At 31.8% G+C, this 23,565-nt stretch overlaps 2 protein-coding genes across 2 annotated transcripts in view; one reads left to right on the top strand and one right to left on the bottom strand.

Moving 5' to 3' along the window:
• LOC118734930 overlaps positions 1–6,793 on the bottom strand; it is a 7,962-nt gene extending 1,169 nt beyond the window's left edge. Inside the window, exons 1-3 of the mRNA XM_036464528.1 lie at positions 5,354–6,793; positions 430–717; positions 3–56 (exon numbers count right to left, since the gene is read on the bottom strand). Of these exons, the coding sequence (XP_036320421.1) occupies positions 3–56; positions 430–653 (278 nt within the window). The 5' untranslated portion in view covers positions 654–717; positions 5,354–6,793. The remainder of the gene's footprint in view (positions 1–2; positions 57–429; positions 718–5,353) is intronic.
• LOC118735589 (homer protein homolog 2-like) overlaps positions 1–23,565 on the top strand; it is a 54,702-nt gene that overhangs the window by 15,900 nt on the left and 15,237 nt on the right. The gene's annotated exons all lie outside the window — the stretch shown is intronic.

The following is a 23,565-nucleotide window of genomic DNA, read 5'->3' as shown; positions in this document are numbered from 1 at the left end:
GCTGCTGCTGCTGCTCCTGTGCCTGTTCCTGTTCCTGCTCCTTCGTATTTTCGTGACTGTTGATTAATTAAATCAGAAACAAATTCAATTAGTTTGCGCTACGAAAATGATGAGCGACATAGCAGCAAATGCAAAGCGAAAAATGAGACGGTAGCTAAATGTGTCAGGGAGAGCGAGCAAGGGAGTAGATAACGGTAACAGTATGAGGAGAAATGGGAGCGGAATGTGGGCGAAATGGAGTGGGTAATAAATTCCTTGTGCAACAAAGTCTATGCAAGCTAGCAGAAATTCATCTTTTTCATTTCGTTGAGTGTGTGCGTGTGTGTGTGCGTGTGTGTGTGTGTGTGTGTGTGTGTGTGTGTGTGTGTGTGCGATTTTATGAAAGTTTTTCTTTGTTTCTTTTTTGTATATTTTCGATTTTGGTCATACCACGGTGTTGCACTAAAATCCGTTTTGGAGTCAACGTCTTCGTTTTCGTCGAGTCCAGGTGACGTTGCTGCTACTTCGGAATCTGCGACATTTGCTTGTATCGATTCTTCATCGGCATGCGACTCCGCTGCAAGTAGATTGTTGGAATTTGCACAATTGCTAATCGATTCCTCTGCATCGTTATTAGATTCAGGCTGATGCAGTAGCTCGGATGAAGTAGCCATTATTATAATTATGTATTGCGTTTTTTTTTTTTAATAAGCGTAGGATAATAATTTTTTTAAAACTCTGCGTAAGGAAGAGAGAGATAAAGGAAGAGTGAACACATTTTTTAGTAAGACGAAGTGAAATTATTATTTTTATGTTGTTATTCTGGTTCGCTTTTTAACACTGTATAAATTTATGTACATATTATACATACATATGTATATTTTTGTAAATATATTTACACTGACAAATTTTTCCCATCATTAGTTTTTTTATGCGTCATTTAAGTAAGTATCACATCACATATGTAGCTATAGTTTTTGTCTGTTGTTTTTTGGCTCTCATTATTCCACTGAGTATTCAATTGCATTCACTGCATGTTTTCACATTCCCAGTGCATTAATTTTTTGTCACATCGTTTGCTTAAATTAGTTTTTTATGTCAAATACTTGTTTTTTATATGTTTTTTCTTTGCTTTCATTACTCAATTACACATTCAAATGTATTCACAGCATATTTTCACACTTTATATTCGTGTATAATTAGTTGCACCGGCAATACAGCTACTAATCTCTACGTTAGCTGTTTGTCATAAACACTCAAACTCGTACTTTGCAGCGTACAGAGGTAACAAATACTCCGAGTAGGCATACTGGTACTTACACAGTGTATCAATATATGTATGTATGTATGCATGTAAACAGGCATGTACATATTTACATATGTATACAGTGGCTCAATAAAGAAGTCGGACAGATATGAAGCCAATATTTTATGAAACAAATTTTTTTCATAAAAACATAAAGATAACAACTTGTGTAAGTTTATAAAAAACTCGAGAAATTACAATAGGCATCTTCATGTAAAGTGATAAACTGCCGATACACGTGATAAAATGCTAAATAAACTGGTTTTCCATACAAATTTATAATTTCATCACGAAGACCCGTATTAAATTAGATGAAACAATAATAACTTGAAATAGGTCTCTTACGCTGGCAGTCAAAACTGGTTGGTGTTTTGTTTTTAATATTTACATACTAAAAAATTTTTCCGCAAAAGCCATCAGCAAAAAAAAATATATATATATTAAAAATCTACGCGATTTTTTATACGCTTACAACTTGTACTTGCATTACTAAAATTTCGTAGGCCTTGTAGCTACATAACCAAAAATATCACCAAAAATTCTTATTAAAAAGCTCAAAATTTGTAAAAGTTGTATAAGTTCTATATAAAGTTTGAAACTTTGATTTATATGGTTTTCGTTAAAGCATGAATCATATTTTTTATAAAAAAAACATAAAAAAATGCTTGCTTGGAAAACATTGTATATAAAATAAAACACCATTAATGCAGTATTGACATGTACATTAGACCGTAACACTTTACAATCAAACAAAAATAAGTTTGCCGTACACCCCTGAGTCTAAACGCCTCGCCAGATAGAAAGTCTTTTCTGCGTCGCATGGATGTTTTTGACTGACGCGACGCACAGGTAATGGCAAGACGGCACAACGAAAACTTTGCAGCAAACAAAACCGCTCAATTTGATTGGCCAAAAATCAGTTGGTCTGAATTCGTTCCATACATTGTTCTTGCGCCGCATCGGCGCATGTCAAAATGCTTACTCTAATGCCCGTTAAAGGTATCCCTGCAACGCATAAAAGATTTTCTAGCTGCCGGAGCCTTAAAGTATTTTTGCAAGGCAGTTGGAAATATTTTTTAATTTTTTTTTTGACCGAACCTAGGGGTCGCCTTTTTACCATCCATAAATTCGACAATAAACATTTTTATTTAATAGTTATACTGGAATAATCAAAATACTTTCTTAGCAAAAGTTAAATGCTTTTTGGTGAGCTTTAGTAAGCGTGGTAGGTTGATTGGTAGGAACTGAGATCTGGTGGGTAAGTACTCGAACGGAGAACTTGAGGTCAATAACAATGTTGTCCTTGAGACAAGAACATCGATATATCATAGTTTAAGATCCGGCTGTAAATGTCGAAGATATGAAGAAAAATTTAAAAAAATGCATACCCAAAGTTCGGTTAAAAAAATGTTTTTTTTTTTCGAAATTGCATTGCAAAAATAACTTTAGACTTGGTGGTATATGGCGAACTTTTTCCGGTATGGTTTAATGTCCATATGTATACAATATTTTCAAAGGCCTGAATGACTTTTTCTGAGTAACGCTGTACAATTTTTTAGATTTAATTTTTAGAGACTTTTACGTACGTTGACGACATGTACATAGTCTTTGCTTGAGAAGACCCCTAGTAAAATTTTTCTACAACATACCAATCCTCTAACTCCAAATTTCTTTTTGGGGGATTTCTTGAAGAACGGGTAAAATGGCCGTTTCAGGCAGCAGCTAATGGGTTAATGTTCTATGAAAATATTTCCCATTAAGTTTTACTATACATGTCTTAACTATAATTTTACTCAAACATTTATTTTAGCAATTTTTGCCATTTATTTAATATTGCCTTAGGCCGGGGCATGAAAACTTTAGTAGGCCATAAAATAAAAATAGGACTAACCTTATCAAATACATCGAGTAGTTTAGTACTGGATATATAAGTATACCTTCAGAAAATATTAGCAACGTCTGGGCTGGTTTTAATTGCCATAAAATTGTCGCACAGTGTAATATATACAACGAATTTCGTCCTTCTAACTTTTGAGTTTACGATAAAAAAAATAGTTAAAGGCAATTTTCAATACCTATTCGTCCTTAAGAACCAAAATATTATTTGTTTTTTAATTCTACAGAATTTCATCTTTCAAACTAAATTATGAAGCATTCTTTATTTTTTATTATTGTGGGTGTTAGTTAATATGTTTTCGAAGGTATTTGTGAAGTAGGTAAAAAATCGACTTTCTCCTGGAAATTTAATTTATAATCGTATGACTCGAATCTACATATCGCGCACTTTCTTCAAATATATTTTTACACACATATTGTAATATTTAGCTTATCTTACCGATTTAACTAAATAAAATTTTTGAAATAGGTGGCAACCCGCTTCAAAAATACTTTCGACAGTAAACTTTCTTAAACCTCTTATGTTGTATACTTGTATTGTAATATTTCATTTATTTTATCAATTTGATTGAATAAAACTTTTCAAACATGTGGCATCCCTCCTCAAAAATATTTTTGACAGTAACCTTTCCCAAACCCCTTTAGTTTGATGCCCGCATTGCAATATTTAATTTATCTTATCAATTAAATTAAATTAAAACTTTCAAACAGGTGGCAACCTTCCACAAAAATATTTTCGGCTGTAAGCGTTCTTAATCCTCTTTCTTTTGGGGGTTAAAAGCCGAAAAGCTTTAGAAAAGTAACACAGGAATGTGTTTACTCTTCACTTATTTCGAGCTAAATAGTCAAGTCAATTTTTTTCCTTTGTCTGATACCCATATTGATATACATATTTCCCTTACCTTATTCCCTTAATTAAAGTGAATTTGATTTTTTAAACATGTGGCCACCCTTCAACGTGCCGTTTAGAAGTAAACACAGCACAGCAAACCCTTTTTAATTCATTTAACTTATTAAACAATTTTAATAAAACTTTAAACATGTGGCAACCCTTTAAAAAAAAAAAACTTTGTTCCACATCTACAGGCCAAGCCCTATCATTTCACACCTAACTTTTGAAAATAGAACGAACTATATGTGCATACCTATGTTAATGCCACAAGAACCCTAATTGTCAACTTAAAACTGCATTTAGAGTGAAAGTATGAAAGTTATCCAAAAACAAATTGCATTTTTGAATTTAGCGTCCTCAATTTTACTAAGAGAATTTTTATTTAAATACGTCCATAATTCAATTTTGGCCCACATTTTATATCAAAGGGAAGCACTGTGCGACACTCGAAAGAAAAAGACTTACGGCCTTATTCATAAAAAAATAAAATAGATTTAAAGAGCTCTATGAAGTGTCATTTTCATAAAAATTTTCTATTTATGAAGCAGTTACAGCCTTCTTTATTTTTAATGAATTTGGTTGTTAAGCTTTAAGACGCTATATAACCTCAAATATAGGCCAGAATCGCGTTTTTTGCACTTTTAGGTTAAAATATGAGCACGTCGATAAGCTTTGATAAAGTTCTGGGCCCTTACTCTGTAGTTCGAATCGATAGTAAATTTGTTCGAATTCGAACGATTTGTACTATAAAAAAGTTAGGCGTTCGAATAGAACCTTTTTTCGATTCGAGCTACAGAGTAAGGGTCCTGGGTTTTGGGAAAATATTTTCGGTTAACTTTGTCGGCCCGTGTTATTTTGAATGTTGTTCGATGAGAAGAAAAAAGTTTAATGAAAGAATAATGCAAAAAAAAATCGAAGTAAATAATTTTTTCTAATTTTTTAAGAATGTAATGTTCGAATGCTTGCCCGACTTCATTTTAGAACCACTGTATATATGTACATACATATGTACATATATGAATACATTCATATATTCATATATATACATATGTATCTACATACGGAAATATTTAGATATAAATTTTAAGTATGGGGGTACATAATTTTCACAAAACCTTGCTGTTTTTATGGAGTTTGCTTCAGATTTTTTTCTCACTTCCATCTCATTTAAGTTAATCAATTCATTTGCTGCTCACTTTTTGCATGTTGCATCATAAATATGTATAAAAAAAAATTATATATATATTTTTTTTTTCACTTTGCACACAAATAATATTTACCCGGAAAATCAACAACCACATACATACATACTACATATTAAATGTGTATGTATGCATGCAAGTATGCAACAATAATTTCTGCCTTTTCCTTTTATGCCCACCGAAACAGAAATTTTTCTCAGCACAGCAAATAAAATCAGGGAAAATATATCAAAGTGCTGCGAGATGAATGAATTTAATTCTGCAATGCAATGTACAGAGTAGTTGTTGTTGTTGTTATTGTTGCTGCTCTGCTGAATTTACTGCCGCTGCTGCGCTGTTTTGGCTATGACTCTCGCTATGCCTGTAGCTGTAACGGTGACTGTGACTATGCCTGTGACTGTTGAAGAATCGGAGTCTGGCATCGATTTTTTCATATTTTTGTAAGCGGTGCCTTTACAGGATATACTAAAATGTTCTTGTCGTTGTAGTTGTTGTGCTTGATGTTGTTGCCTTGGACGCTGCTGCTATTGTCACTGCCGTTTTTGCTACTGCCGCTGCTGCTGCTGCTAGTGTCGTTCATGTAATTGCTTCGCTGCTTGTTGGGCTGGCTGGCTGGCTGGCTGGGGGTGTACAAACGCACGGCTCTGATTTTGCTTCGTATCCAACTGTGAAAGGTCACTTTGGTACAAATACAATACACTTCAAGACGCTTCGCAGCAGGACATTACATTTTTTTTTTTTTAACTACAACGGTTTGAGAATTTGATTTCCTGTTAACAGCAGTCGACTTGAAGGAAGCGTAACGATTTTTGACTTCCTTGCACAGCACAAAGAGCACATACACATATGTATATAGATAAAAAGAAACAACTAGCCGCACATACATACTATGTATGTGTGTGTGTATAAACAATTTTCATATGAACTACGAGCGACGAGCACTTTTCCTTTCTTTTTAACGGTCCGCCTGCATTAGCACATCGTTAGTAACACTGCCTATGTAAATATGTATGCGCACAAGTATGTGTATGCGCATTTCCATTTTTCCATTATTTTTTTTTTAATTTTATATATTCTAATTCTCTTTTATTTTTGCAAAAATTCTTTTTGTTGCAAAGTACCTTTTTAGCGGCTTTCACATTTGTCTGTTTTATCGATTATTTTCGACATTATGATGTATTTGTTGGATTCTCTACGCGTTCTTTGCTGTTCTTGTGCTTTTGTCCATTTCCGTATACCCCCCGAAAACAAAAAATTTAAAACACAAAATGAATATCTGCTTTTCCCAATTTTGCAAATTTTCCAACTACAGCTCGTACGACGAACACATCAACTTGAGTTACATTATTAGACTGACTGTAGAGAGTTGTCGTCGCCGAGGCTGTCACCATCAGCTATCATTCATTGTTGTTGAGTCGAATTAGCGCAAAAAAAGTATGTAACAATGTACAATGTCTCACCGTGGAGCGATTGAGCGTAGCACTTCTAGATACTCCGCGCGCTATATAGGCGACTTTGGCTTACCGCTCGCTTCAAAGTCTCACACAGTCTGTCACTTCCACTTTTCTTTTGCACTTTTCTTAATTTCGGCCCCTTTTCACTATATTAACTTCGTGTGTGTACGTTTGTATCTAAGTGTGGGCTGCATGTGTTTTCCACCCCGGCATTGTACGCTACACGCGGTTAATTTTGATTTTCAAACGCCAACAACACAACTGACCTGATAACCTTATGGGAAATAAATTTTCCTAAAAACCACCATACCTTGAAATTTTTACGCTGAATGGGCCGCGAAATATGAAAAAAAAACTAAAATCGATAGTAGTTTCTGAGGTAATGTAAAAACTTCGTTCGCCTATTTATGAAAAGGTCCCTTATATTATTTATTTAACGACACTGGGAGAAACGATTAAAAAATTTTTTTTAAGTAAAAAAAATTACTTTAAAAAGTTTTTAAGTCTAAATAGGAAAAAAATTGCAAGCTTATTTTTTTATTAAAAAATAGTTTTTATAAAAGATTTCTTAAAAATTATTTTTTTTTTTCTTTTATAAATTGTCCCCAAATCTTCCTACTTGTCTTCAGCTAGGCTGTTCTTCATTAATGCTGTAAGGCTCTGGAACTCAGTTCCTGAGTCCGTAAAAGCAGCGATGAATCGGAGTAACTTCAGAAAGGTATTGCATAATTACTTTAGATCTGCACAATGAATGTGGTTGCGCTTAAATTGTTATCATTTCTCTGTCTCTGTCACTTCTACTATTAAACCAAATTTTGTATGTTCGTATTTATATTTATATGCCTGACCTTTTATTATATCTGGCCTTAAATTTTAAGTCTTAATTTTAATTTTAATTAAAAATACAAATATTAATATTTTTTGTTGCTATTTGATATATTGTTAGTTTTATGTCTTATAGATACAGCCTCATTTCTTAAATAAATATGAAAAAATATATATATAAAAATACCTTTGTATCAGAAAATCTGTTATAAACCTTTTTAATTTTTTTTAGTCAGTCAAACAATATTTACAGGGTGATTCAAAAGTACCGCACCGGACCGGTCTTATTGGCAATTGCAAGATCTCGGCGGCCGTTTGACCTCGTTTCTTCGTATGATAATGCATCCTGGGAACTTTCTTTGCAATATGGCCATTGTTTCATGCGTTGTGTGGCAAGTGGCGTCAACCTGTTGGAACCACATATTGTCTAAGTCCATTTCATCTAATTCAGTTCGGCAGTTTGTTTGTTAACGTATCCGTTTATTTTAAAATGTGCCTCATCGCTAAATGCAGCTTTTGCATAACGACCATTTTCTTATAACGTTTGAATCACTTTTAGGCATTGTTCAACTGAGTAACACGCCTTGACTAAGTTTGCTAAAGTCTGTAGCACCAACTGTGTAAAAAAAATTTAAAGAAAACGTCAACACATCCCATCTAATTGTTGTGAAAGATCTGCATTACCCTTGAATAACCCTATAGGAGCAAATTAGAATGAAATGCATTAAAAATGCATCAAAAAAAAAAAAAGATCCACACCTTGTCCCATTTCCTTCTTTTATGGAAATATTTTATTTAAAAATTCAAACGATACTAGTCGGTTAAAATCCACTCGACGTTCCATTGCCATTGAATTATTGTTATTACAAAAACTTGCTTGCCAACACATTTTTCGTCGGTAATATGTATACTTTTTGGAATTATTTCCATTCAAAAACTTGTAAAAAACGAATCTTTTAATTGAATGGACCGCTGATTTAAATTATAGAAAATGGAATAGAATATGTATGTACATATGTAGTTCTAAAATTGTATTCCAAAAGTACCGCACACAGAAATTCGTTCATGACCGCTGGAAAAAGAAAACATTCCCCAAGAGAATTGTGCACACAAATTTTGTTATTTTTGTGAATTTGCTATATTTGCTGCCGCTGCTGCCGCTACTGCTGCACTCATCTGAGGCACACTCGCTAAAATACGTCTGGAACACGCGTGCGCAATAATTAGCTCCAGCCGAATAACACAAAGCAGTGCACTTACATATGTATGTACTAGATATGTATGACATGTATTTGAGCACTGGAATTGTTACAATCAAATGAGTATAACAGAGTGCGAGTTTATTTAGAAAAGTACTTAGTACATAATATTCGTACAATGACTGTGAAAAGTATGTATACGAATGAGTAATTTATATGCAAATGTTTATTATTGCTAATTTCACTAAAACTCTTAGTTACTTACATACATACATAGGCAATCACAATTAATGAATTCTAATTACATTACGGATGTTAATTTATTTGTATGTGCTGTGCTGCTATATTTAGATGCTATTTTCGGAAGTGACATTAGCTTATAATACAACTAAGGTTAAATGTAATCAAGTAAGCAACGGGTGAACGAACAATCGTTTACATATGTACATATGTATGTCCGTAGAAATATATATACCGAGGGCTCATATTCAAAATCTGCTATCAACGCTTTTTACCAAAAAGTACTTTCCGATATTAGAACTTTAACTTTACAATTTTATAGTAAAACCTTCTAAAATGCGATATATACGGTCAGCAATAACATCATCGATGACAGTTGAATTCCAGACAAGCACTAGCATCAGAAAGTACTTTATGTTAAAATCACGGCTGCCAACCGATTTTGAACCAAACAGTCGCTTTTTTTCGGGCTTCGGACCGAACCGTTTTTATTTTGAGATGCCAAAACCGACCCGAAAACCCCTCCAAAAAATGGTTCGGTTCGGTTCGAAATTAAAATCCACTGAAGCATTTTTCAGTTTTGTAATACATACACAACTTGGTCTAAAAATGCAACCCGTATAGTAAAAATGCAAACATTTTTTTGTTTGATGGCAACTCCGTGAGTTGTAGTTTTGTCCATATAAAGAAAGCTTGATTTTTTTATATGGAAGAAAATGCTTAACAATACATAAATAAAAAATTCTAAATAAAAAATTTCTAAAACTCGGATTTTATTTGTTTGGATTAAAAAGCTTGAATCTTTGATGCAATTTTGTTGAAATTTTTAGATTTTTTCTAATTTTCTTACAAAGTTTGAAATTTGTATTTATATGCTTGTTGTTATATAAAGATCTATACATTTATAAAAGATGTGTGAACATTAAACTAACAAAAGAAAAATAGTCACATGCCGCACTAATATAATTTTTACCTTAGGTATACAATGAAGTTAAGGCCAAGTGTAAGCTCCAGCCTACCGAAAATGAGGTTTTCAACATTAAGCCAAGATTTTGAGCGTCAATTCAAAATTTTGAGTAAGTATGCTGTTTTAATCTACATACTCGTCTAGGTTCACCACCTGTTCAAGCCTTCAAAAGTTTATTAAAATTTTTCTAATTTCAGTTTGATCGCGTTGATTTGAAATGATTTTTTTTTTGTTTTCTTCCATAGAAAAAAATTGTCCAACATACATTGCTGGAACAAAGTATTGGCACAGCAAATTTTTCACAATATATGCAACAATATTTATTCTAATATTTTTCCGCCAATTTTGTATAAAAATATAGTTCAGTCTACAACAAAAAACATAAAAATATAATTCCGAAACTTTGTGCAAAACTCGCGAAAATTCAGCAAATTTTCAATTTTTTAATCAGATTTTTTAGTATTTTTTTGAGTATGCAATTTTGCAGCTCATTCAATTCTAGTAAAAAAATACAATCGTATTGATTTTTGACATTTTTTTTTTGTTGAAGATGTTTTGCATTTTTTTTTTGTTGAAGATGTTTTGCATTTTTTCCATATAAAGTATTTTCGAAAAAACATTGCCAAAAATCAACGGTAATTCCAAGCTACTTAAAACTTCTACTTTATTATAATGAAATGATGGGGCTGCATACTCAAAAAAAATCTGATTAAAAAGTTGAAAATTTGCATGCAAATGTGCTAAATTTTTTCAGGAGTTTTGCACAAAGTTTAGGAATTATTTTTTTTTAGGTTTTTTGTTGTAGAATGAACCATATTTTCATATAAAATTGGCGGAAAAATGTTAGAATAAAAATTGTTGCATATATTGTGAAAAATTTGCTGTGCCAATACTTTGTTCCGGCAGTGTACATATGTACATACATAACAACATCGCAACTGAAATGGAAAAAGTCGTGACTAATATTTTTATTTTTTTCCTAAAATGATGTGGAGAGTTGTAATTCGATGGAATCCATCATATAAAACAAAAAGTGAATTTTAAATGTTTTATTGGTTATGACTTTTTGCATTTCAGCGATGATGTTTGTTACGTCTCTTTGCATTTCAGGTGACGATATGTATGGAAGAAAATCCGAGAAAAATTGCTAAAAATAAATTTAAAACTTAAAAATTTTTCCTAGAAATTTTTATTTACAAGTTTTCAATTTAGATGAAACTGTACAGAAATTTCATAATTTTTGCACAAAATTTCAAATTGGGTTCATATGATTAAAAAAAAAATATAAACATTAAATAAAGAAAAGTAGCCAATACTTGATAAAATGTTGCGTCCCTATTTTTGCCACCACTATACATATATGTGGATATTTAAATTTGATCTCAATAACAAGCCTTTAATTTTTATATTATGGATTTGTCATATTTTTGTAATATTTAAATAATTTAGCCATTCGAACCACTGAACCAAACCGCACCGATTTTTGGAGTGGTTTGCAGCCCTGGTTAAAATCGCTGATATCAGGTTTTGAACTTCATTTTTGCTCACATAAAATTGCGCTCCATGTGCTCTCTTAAAAACTTGTTGTATTTGTGCTCCAGAAAATTCACTGAGTGTTGAATACTTTAAGCCTCAAATAGACTCTCCGAACTTCGTATTCAATCACCTAGATTCAGAAATTGAAAAGATTTGTATCAGGTGGGTTAGATTGACATCGCAAAAAGGGTACGATACCACGCTAAAACGGCAATTTAAATTAAAAAATATTCCAAGTGTCGTATGGTGACGAACATATCTACCGGATTATAGTTGGGAGAGAATACAATTAGCACTCTCAGTAGGGTCATTATTTTCAATAAAACTGTTTAAACAACTTTTTATTTTTTTTTTAGTTATTTTATTTATCTGTCTAAATAAGTTGATCGGTGGATGTAGAACTGCATACATATGTATGTATGTATGATTCGAAGTCAATTACCTGGACTGCACGATTCTTTTATGGAGCAATCTCGCGGAGACCTGACCACGGGTTATCGCTTCAATCGGCTTAAACTTCAGCCCATCTGGCTGATGCCCCCTAAAGTTCCAAGATTGATATCACATGCCACCAAAGTAATAAGACAACCGAGCATTGGGAAGTCGACTACAGCTACAAAAGTTCCAGCACTGTTTATGATGCAATCGAGTCCTCTGTAGTATAATTTAGGGAGAGTAAAAAGCGCTTTTTGCGATTCAGCCCTCACGACGAAACATCCGTAATCCGGCTGATGTTTACGTTTTTCACTATGGTCTCAAGCATATCAGGCAAAAAAAGCAAGGTACATCCCCTTCCTCTGTTACTAAATAACAGCGGGTACCGCGCTGATGTACAACATTATCGAGCCAGCGGAGCCGATGTATCTAAACTAACCGTAAATGAAATTTTCTACTTCTTCGAAATTTTAACTGGCAACATTGAAGAGAGTGCAGTGGCGCGACTGCTTGATGGTCTTGTCCTCGTGCACCTCCAAATCCATTTGCTTTGCTTCCATATGGGTTTTTTCCAGCGGAAGGTCCACCACGACAAAAAAAATAAAAGTTTTATATCTAACGTATTTACGTGCCGATTTGTCTGCATTTTAAAATATATACTGGCTATGTAAGTAGAATCATGTTTGCATAAAATGGTCTTCCTAGGTGGTGCCAAGGTCGAGATATTTCGAAAAACCGTATTTATGGTCCGATTTGGTTCGAATTTGGCGTATGTGGTTGAAACATAATAAATCACAGATTTCTAATAAATTGACCCTGAATCAAAATATTAAGTATATTCTACATAAAATACATGTTTTATTTGCGTTGAAAATTCATTTAAAAGCAATATTAACAAAAATATAACGATGGAAATTTATGTTACGCGACGCCACGTCACGTCACGTTTCACACTTGGGGTTGTAAAAGAGAATTGAAACAATTTGCATTAATTCAAAAAACTCTAAAAACAACTAGAATTGCTCCAAATCATATTAAAATAAGTTTCATGAAAATAGCCATCCACAATTCGCAGAGTTTTGCGATTTTGTAAGAAAAGAAAAAATCAACTTCCATTTTTTGTCACGTAACGACACTCTCTTTAAATACTTATATTTCAGGCCCAAGCAGTTCGATTGATTTCATTTTTCGGTTAAATATAGAGCTAATTATGTGCTATACAATGGCCCAAAAAAGTTAAAGAAAACAAATGGTATTCCTTTTTTGTATCACATTGAAATCGTACGACTGTCACGTGCGCCACCATGGGAATGCCCATATCCAACTTGGAAAAGGCATACGCCAGTAATACCAAACAATTGTCACCCGGCGATTAAGCGTTGCACCTTTTCTTATCTTCTCCAACGACAGATTAAAAAAGTCGTTCTCTGAGGCCTCGTTTAGTATCGAACCATTCAGAGAGATCCTTCTCAATTCTTGGAGCTTGGTTATTGCTTAATGTAATTTTGCACAGTCGTTGTAGTTTTGCGAGGATACTAAATTCAAAAACCACTGTATCGTTCTGTCAAAAGCGAATTTGAAATCGACAAATATATACATATGTAGTGCATGCCGTTCCTCCTCTCGTTGGTGTTTTCTAGGAGTTGGCGTACACTATACCATACCAGAGCTGGTGGATTTTCTAGGTTGAAACAAACACTGATAACACCCAATCAGTTCGTTGACGGTTGGCTTAAGCGTTTCATGCAAAACGCACGATAAGACCTTATAGCCGACATACAAAATAAAATATTCACAAAAATTTAAAAAATGTTTAAAAAATTTAAGGAATGCTACCAGTTTTTGAAAGATTTAAATTTTTTTAAATCGCAAAAATTCTACAAAATTTTTAACTTAAATCTGATAAATTTGATATATTATTCAAACTTAAGGTAGTCTCAAACAGATGCGATACTACCGATGCGATACAAAAGTTTACGATATGCGGTCAATACAAACCTTTACGGGAGTGCCCAAACAGAGGACGTATACCCGTGCGATACGATGCGTTCAAAAATTGTATCGCAGCAAGCGCAATTGCTCGCACGATAAGAGTGGCTATTCAGGGCTGTCACGGAATCCGTAGTAGTGCCTGCTACGAATACGAAAAATTGCTATCACTGAATCGCGAGTGAACTCGAAAATATCGTTGTCAGCTTCGAAATCAGCTAGTGCAGAGGAAACAATGGACATTCATGTATGCGATTTTGCTCGCGCTGCCTTAGCAGTCGCAATGGCCGAGTGAGCAAAGCACTAGAATGCCAATTGAGAGATCCGAGTTCGAGTCAGAGTCGTCGGGCAGCGGAGCTTTTTTATTTAATTTTTGTTTCTTTTTCAATATTTTTTTTAGTTAGTTTTTATGATATTAAAGTAATTAGGTTTCTTTCCTAATAAATTGTTGTTAAACTATTATTTCCTCGCTTCATAAAAAATATTCATTCATTAAATAGCGTCTAGCAGATGAATGTATGTATTTGCATACAGTGACTCAAACTAATGACCACGTATTGATTTTTTTAAATATTCGTAACGTTTTTCGAGCTTATTTTGTTTTTTTTTACTTTTTTATAAAAATACCAAATAAGCTTTAACGAAAACCATATAAATCACAGTTTCGAACGTTATACAAAATTTAGGAAAATTCAACAAATTTTCATCAAGACTTCAACTTTTTATTCTGAATATTTAGAACATTTTTGGGTATGCAGTTTTATAGCACATACAATTTTAGTCTAAGGAAATGCAAGTTTCAAACAGCTAGAAAATCTCGCTGATTTTTGAGAATTTTTTTTTTATGGATGGATTTTTGCACTTTTTTTCCAGATATGCATGAATTTCTTACGAAATAAAACGCGGCAGACAGTTAGCAACAAAATTTCGAAATATCAACGCCAGTTTTTTTTTAAATTGCACTTATTATATTAAAAAAACCGTAAAAGTAGTCTCAAAAAAAAAAAATTCTCAAAAATCAACGGGATTTTCTAGCCGTTTGAATTGACAGCATAAACTTGGCGTAGAGTATATGTACGAATGTTCATTACGAACGGATTCAATGAAGGCTCTCAACGAATTTCGAATTAACGTTCGTAGCCATTCGGATTCTGTGATAGCACTTTCATAGATTTCTCGAAAATCGAAGCTACGATGGCTTCTGTGATAGCCCTGATTTTCATCGTAGAGTTCTGAAAAGAAAATTGCAGTTTGAGTGCCTTTGGTTTTAATCGTTATCGCATCAAATAACATATCGCCCCTGTTTGAGGACACCTTTATTTATATAAATTCATAAAATCTAAACTCTGGTCCAGGAAAATTTTTTTCGAATTTTCGCGATTAAAAAAAAAACGGAATTTAATTTTTTCAAACTCGGGTAGCCAGTGCTAATTTTTTTAATTCTGATATTTTCTTGGATGTCTTTTTTTTTTGTTCTTCGTACAAGCAAAATAAAGCATGCCCTACGATGTTCATATTTTCAGGGACCACCCTAATACACATGTATTAAATAACACATTATTTTTTATTATTTTTTTTTTGTTTATTATTGTTATTATAATTATTATTTGCATTGTATTTCGAATAGAGGGCTATTACTACTTAAGAAATGCTCTTAAGTACAAAGGTTAATTCATTATCTGTTGTTGTTTTTTCATATATATAATATATTTATATAATCCTAAACTGTTTATATTTATTTTAAATTAATATATTTATATATATATATATTTATGTATATTTATTAGGTATTTATATTAATATATACATTGTTATTACTGGTAAATCATTGCTGAATAAATACAACAGAAGCGCACAGTGAAAAATACTATTTCTATGACATTACTTTCCTTTTTTGTTATTGTTATTGTTAATATTTTTTGTTTTTTTTCTTCCCTTTTTATAATTTTTTCTAATTCTCTATTGCATAATTCACATTAAATTTAATGAATAATCGTTAAGTTGTTTATTATTGTTTTCTAGCATATTTTTTCCAATTTTCAACTTTCTTACTGTCATTGTTTTTGCTTTTTTCCCATTTCTTTGTGGCTTCAAATATAGGCAACTTATGTAGTAAAATATATTTTATATTTTGGTGTCACATAATACATATATACGTATGAAAATAAGCAAATCAAAAACAAAAAAAAAATATATACACACATATAACAATAGACCGTAGCATCTTACAAGTAAACAAAAAAAATCTGCCGTATACCACTGAGTCTAAAGTATTCTTGCAAGGAAATTTCGAAAAAAAATAGTTTTTGGCCAAACCTGAGCTTGAATTTACTGACACTAGGGTGGTACGCTAAGTTGAAAACAACTGAGATCTCGTGGTAAAGTACATACTAAAACAGGGTACTTGAATTCAATGAACTGTGTACGAAAAAAATGTCCCCTCGAGACAAGAACGTCGATATGAGAAAATCTCCCGCTAAAGCATTAATTTTGTATTTATTTCAATCAATGGAGTTCCAGAAACAAGTAAAAAAAAAAAAAAATGAATCAAAAATTTGAAGATATCACGAAAAATGTAAAAAAGCGACCCATACGTTCGGTATTTTTTTTTTTTTTTTCGAAATTGCCTTGCGCAAAAATACCTTAGACTGAGGGATGTACGGTCAACTTTTCTTTTCAGGTACGGTCTAATAAAACAGGGCTCATTCGAGGGATGACCAATCGTGGGTCGTGCCACCAGCTTAGCCACACTGTGAATACCCCTTGCTAATAACTATAGCTATCGTATAGTTTACCAAATAACTATGCAAAACTTGGTTGATGAAAGTTTGACAAAATTTTAAAATAGGAAAAAAAAATAAAAGGGGCAGCATTCATAAATACAAAGATTTCTTTTAAATTTTTAAATAATTTACAATTTGTTATAAACAAGAGATATGTGTTAGTGTATGCGCATGATCAATGATTGAATTTTTCGCAAAATACAATAAGTATGTATGTATGTCGATTTTATTCTCAAATCGTAATAGTTATATCTACATTTTTATATACTAAATAAACTGACTTTTATATGTATGAACACCTACAATAGAGCATTGTTGCAAGGCATAATGCTGAATATGCTGCTAAACAACTAAGGTTGCACATTGGAATTGGTTTAGGAGGCGTTCATAAATCACGTGATACATTTTTCCAACTCTTGTCACAATATTAAGTCCCCCCCTAATTCCACTAAAATGATCACGTAATTTATGGACACGCCCCTTAGGTAACAGTGTAACTGGTTATAATTACTAGTTGCTTGTTAAAGGAATAACGGATAGCAGTGTGTAATGCATGATTGAAAGCGCGCATTTTCGAAAATTTAATTTCGAAGTTTATGATGAAAGTTATGTGCTATGTATTACATTAGGTAATTAGTTTGGAAAATACATACATACAGTGATTCTCAAACAAGTAACCACGTGTTGAATTTTTGGAAAAACCCAAGCGCTGGTTTTTAATATTTTTATTTTTTTGTGATTGTTTTTTAAGTGCAATTTATAAAAACTCGCGTTGCTTTATTCCATAAGAAATTCATGCTTATATGGAGAAAAGTGCAAAAGTCCGTTAGCAAAAAAAAAACTTTAAAAATCAACTTGAACTTTATTAGAATAAAATTGTATGGACTTTAAAACTGCATACCCAAAAATGTGCTCAAGATTCAGATTAAAAAATTTGAAGTTTTTATGAAAATTTGTTGAATTTTCCAAAAATTTGTATAACATTTAAAGCTTTCATTTATATGGTTTTGGTCAAAGCGTGGATAATATTTTTATAGAAAAATTGAAAAAAAAAAAAATAATAGAAAAACATTGTGAATTAAAAAAAATAGATCAACACGTGTTCATTTGTTCGAGTCACTGTATGTTTATAGCTTAATGTATGTATATACTCGAAACACACACATACATATACGAAGTGTGCGCATTTCAATTGTTTTTTAATTTAATTTTTTTATAAACATGTATTTAAGGTTTTTATGGTAAAGTTAGAAAAGTATTTTTTTGCACAACGTGATTATGAATATCAAGCAGAAATCGATAGCATTGAAATGCCGAAAGTATTTAGAAAGTATGTACTGAAGCAGTAAGCTCGGTTAAAAATCTAGGTGGGGTTTTCTGAAGCACTTTGGTCTTAAAATTTATGTGCGCTTCAAACACGTTTTTTTAAGAACAAACTGTATGTTTAAAGGGCAGATAAAAATTTTAAAACCTACTTGAGTAGACGACCGCAAATCTCTAAAAAACTATCTTCAAAAAATAACAACCAATGATTTTGCGTTTAAAAAATGCATTCTAAGGCTTGGCAACGGCTTCAAATTTTAACGCCCTTATTCTTGAAAATGCTTGCAATTTTTTCGAAACACGATTTTCAAAGTTTATTTGGTTGGTTAGCTTTGTAAGAAAAATTTATATTGGAAGAAAAAATCTTTAAACAATTTTTAATCTTAGTAACTCTATTTCCATATACTTTGAATAATTTTTATTGTCTGTGGTTACACTCTTCTTTCCTCGCTCTCGAGTATGGCATTGTTCTGAAAATTGATCGTGAGCTGGAAGAAACAAACATGCTTTGAGAATGTCACTGCTGAATAAAAAATTTAAAATTCATCGGGAGTTTAAAGAAAAGTCACTCATGAGTACAAACTGAAAATTGTTCGTGACTTGAAAAAAATCGCTCATGAGTGGAAAACTGAAAATTGTTCGTGCGCTGAACAAGTCACTCGCGAGCAAAAACTGAAAATTCTCTGTTAGTTTAAAGAAAAATACCTCGCGAGTAAAAAGTTGAGAATTTTTCGTTAGTTAAAATAATTAGTTAAAAACATATTCGGGAGTTACGCACGAGCAAAAAAGAAACTTGTGAAAATCAATCAGTCGCAAATGCTTTAATTTTTCTTTCTCACACGAGTATAAAATGAAAAAAAAAAAAATCTTCGTGAGTTGAAAAAATTACGCTTGAATAAAACCTGAAAGATGTACGCGAGTTGGAAAGACTCACTCACGAGCAAAAAACTGAAAATTCTTCGAGAGTTGAAAAAAAATTAAATCGTTCGTGCTTTAAAAAGAACTCACGCACCAGCATTTAAACCTTTCTTTCAATAACTCAGGTGTTAATTAGTATTCTGCTAATTTTTTGTAGCTTCAAAAATATATATCACTCACGAGTAAAAAAAAAATTTCGCGAGTTGAAAAAGGTCACTCGCGTGTAAAAACCTGAAAATTTATTGAGTTAAAAAAGATCACTCACGAGTAAAAAAAAACTGTTGAGCTGTAACGAACTAAAATCGTTCGTGAGTTCAAAAATATGCGTAGTACTTGCTAGTAAAAAAAAAATGTCGGAAATCTTGCGTTCTCTTGCACGCGCTTAAATTTTTCCTTGACTCACTCGCGAGTAAAACAGTATGTTGCGATTTGCTAGTGGCTTAACAAATATCATCATGAGTAAAAAATTAGATATTCTTCGTGAGCTGAAAAAATATTACTCACGTGTAAAACCTGAAGTTTGATCGTCGCTTTAAAAAAAAAATAACAATTGATCTTGAGTTGAAAAAAAATTAAAATCGTTTGTGAGTAAAAAAAATACAAGTATCACCCGCAAGCAAAAATACTTCAAAAATTAAACGTTCACTCACTTACGCTTCAACTTTTTTTCGCGAGTAATATACATACGAGCTGCTCGTGGCTTACAAATATGTCACTCACGACAGAAAAGGCAAGTAGCTAAATTATTCGCGAATACAAAAAACATTACATTCATCATTCACACGCACACGTGCAAATTTTTTGCGTTGCAAAAAAGTTTTCGAGTAAGGAAAAAAATAAATAATTGCAATATATGTATAAAAAATTTTAATAACAAAAATTTAGTCATTTGTGTTTGGATTTATTCGCTCAAAAATATTTCTATGGATCCTGCTGCAGCGACTCTTTCTGTGTCGCTTGGAAACGTACTTAGACGCTGCATTAAATTTTCTTGATAAAATAAATACACGATAATTTTTTCTTGAGAGCTGCAAACTGATTTGAAAATTTTTGTTCTTTTTCATTTCTTGTGAATTTTTTTTATTTATATATTTTTTTTTGTTTTCCTGAGAACTGAATATTATACTTATAGACGAGAGTGAAAAGAAAAGCTGCAAGTAATGAATATTTTTTTAAGCTGCTTTTCGCTCGCGAGTTTTATCTAACACACATGAAAATACTGAATTTAAGTACAATCAAGCTTCTTTCACCCTTCAGAGTGTCGAGCAGGCAGCAAAATTTTTTTTTATTAATTTTCGCCTGCGAGTTTTAGAAAAAAAGAAATCACGACGTAGCATATAACCTAAAATATAGGCCCAAATTACGTTTTTTGCGTTTTAAGTTTAAAATATCTCGGAAACCTGAGCCGGCAGAGCAGCTATGACCACGGATTTGGTTTCAACACGTCGAAAACCTTTGCTAAAGTGTACTCCTGTTTCTGGTAAAATATTTTCGCTTAACTTTGTAGGCCCGTATGGTTGAATTAGCGAGTTTTCTTATTAGAAAAACTATAACCGATAGTAAAAACAGGTAATTTTCAAGCAAAAAACACAACCAACTTCAATTTGCATATAACAATTTAGGGGTACCGTAGCCAGTGAGTCAGCGTGTGAAGTATTTTCACTTACGTACGTAACAAAATTGCAGCAGAGTCAAGAATATGGATGACCTAACGAACAGTAAGTAGTAAGCGCGTACAATTAGTTTAGAGTTGTTGTATGCCTTTACCTACATATACGAGTATGGAAATATTTGGTTAGTGAATATTTGAATACTTTAAATTTCAACTATTTGAAGTAAATTAATTAACAGTGGTTTTTGCTATTGCCTATAAATTGAATTAAATTTGATTACTTAAAATATACACTTGAATAGGGACAATGATTTTTCGTTTTTTTTTTTTTTTTGTTATGATTTTCTCTTATTTAATTCCATTATTTACCAATTAAAATCCGGTTCATTCTCTAACAAAAAACCATATCAACACAAATTTCAAACTTTGTAGAACGTTAAAAAAATCATCAAAATTTCCATCAAAGTTTCTAACTTTTTTGAGTTCGCAGTTTTTTAGCCCATTCAATTTTAGTACAATAAAGTGCAAGTTTGAAGTATGTAGCTACATTTTAGCGTTGATTTTTAACAATTCTTTTACTGACGCTACTCCGCAATTTTTTCCATTCTCTTTTTTATGCTTTTTTTCATACAAATCTGCATACTCAAAAAAATTAAAAAAAAAAAATGTAGCAAAAAAAAATTTTATATTTTGATGAAAATTGTATGCATTTTTTTTAAATTTCTACAACTACAAGTTTGCAACTTGCGTTTATATAGTTGCTGTTAGAGAATGAATTTTATTTAAATAGCAAAAAAAGGAAATCAAATGAAAGAAAAATGATCCAAGTGCCTGTTAGTAGTATACGTATGTATGTATACATAATGTGTATTGTATATACCTATGTATGCATCCAAATAGCATTTTCGAAAGTTGCTTAAACATTAAATTGTATTTGCTAACGTTTCTAACACACATATATACATACATACATATGTACATACATACACATGCATACATACCTACAATTTGTGCCATGATTGCCCACCCCAACACCCCCTTTGACTTGTTCTTCGACTGTATGTATGTATGTAGTTATTGTTTGTATATAAATATGAAAATTTTTATGTATAGTATGTATGTTTACTTGTATATTGTATAAAATTGTTCATATACTGCACATTTTTCAATTATATAGTTTATCTCATTTAGCATGCGTATGCCCGCCCGCCCGTCAATTTTATTTTGAAACGATTTATTTATTTTTTCTAGTTTTTGTTTTGCCTATATTTTGTTTATGACGCGTATTTTTTTTTTTAAGGGAATACATTAAACGAATGAATATTTTTTGCTTGTTTTTGTTTTTCAATTAATCATAGTTAAGTAGTGCCTTTAAAGCTTTTTAATTTCAATAGGTTTTTTTTTTCTTTTTGCTAAACTTTTATTTTCTCGCACATTTTTTATTCGTGTTAGTTTTTTTTTATTATTTTGTTTTTTTTTTTTTAGCGCAATTTTGTCCTTTAATACTTAAATAGCCAATAATGATCATTGGTTTTAATCATGTGTTCATTATTTTTTGTAATTTCGTATTTTCCTTTGCTGAATCTAAATATGTATATGCATATTTGTATGTGTTTTTTTTTTTTGTTCGTGTATGTGTACATTATGCGTGTTCTGCCTCTCTTGTATTTTGTAAGCGTCGGTATGCGTGGCCTTAATGAACCATGATCTATGCGGTTATGTAGTTCCGTTTTAAATTCGACTATTATTCTTTGTTTTGTATTTGAGGCATTTCAATGCTATTTCAATGAAAATTATGATTTTTTTTTTTTAGATTTTGATATAAACTGAGTATAATGTAGAAATGCCTCTAAGATATGGCAAAACGCGAGGAATGTAAAAAAAAAAATTTGCAAAAGTTATACAATAACAAAAATATTAGGTGTCCCGCCGTAAGCTATTGTTTTCCACATCATATCGCGATAAATAAATATTGGTTGTATCAAAAAAAATCAATTAGTACTTTTTTATTTACAAAGAGTTAAGAGATTTATAAAAGATTTAAAAGTTTTTTTTTGAAGTCCACTTTTCCATACGTTTATTAATGAACAATTTAGAATTATTAATATTCACTCTATCACATATATTTTTTGCAGGTTTTTAAAAAACTGCAAACATGTTTTTCTTGGCAACTTTCTAAATTGTTCATTAACAAACGTATAGAAAAGTGGACTTAAAAAAAATTAAAAATCTTTTATAAATCTCTGACTCTTTGTCAATAAAAAAGTACGTATTGATTTTTTTGCTACAACTAATATTTATCGAGTTATGATGTAATCAACAATGGCTTGCGGCAGGACATCTAATATTTTTGTTGTTGTATAACTTTTGAAAAAAAAAAAATGTTTTTGTTTTTTTTTTTTTGCGTTTACAAACACTTTAGCACCTCCTCTGCAATATATCCGAAAATCGAGCAAAAGTAGTTTTTCACGAATTGAAATAGTGTGGAATGCCTCATTTATATATGTAGAGGTCGTTTAAGTGTGTTTCTGTCTAAAGGTCTGATTATGCATACTTCGCATAACTGCGCACAACCATTTTACCAGTGCATAAAAATGTTACTTAAGAAAATATGAAGCGAAATCTAAACTCAACAGATCGCTAAGTTTTTAAAAGTTCTGCTAATTTCTGGGCAATGGAATACATACAAGGTACATACGAAATTACAGTTTGAAGTTTATGCGAAGTTGTGCGAAGTTATGCGATGTATGCATAATCAGACCATAAGTCATAAAGGAAAGTGGTAATTTACTAATGCAATATGTATAATAAAAATCTGCAAAAAAAAATAAAATAAAATTACCTGTATTCAGTATGCCGCTAAACGTGTAGTGGAAATTTAATAATTCTGCCGTTTTTGAAGTTATTTATGACGAAAGAAAATTTTTAATATATAAAAAGAAAGCACAGAGAGCAAAAATCTCTATAGCGATAGCCATTAAACTGAATTCCAAGCTGGAGAAAACTTCG

Source organism: Rhagoletis pomonella, unplaced genomic scaffold (genome assembly GCF_013731165.1).
Source record: "Rhagoletis pomonella isolate Grant_MI unplaced genomic scaffold, Rhpom_1.0 Rhpom_scaffold_00003, whole genome shotgun sequence".
Taxonomy (NCBI): Eukaryota; Metazoa; Arthropoda; class Insecta; order Diptera; family Tephritidae; genus Rhagoletis; species Rhagoletis pomonella.
Note: the sequence above shows the minus strand (reverse complement) of the source record. Positions and strands in the feature narration are given on the sequence as shown.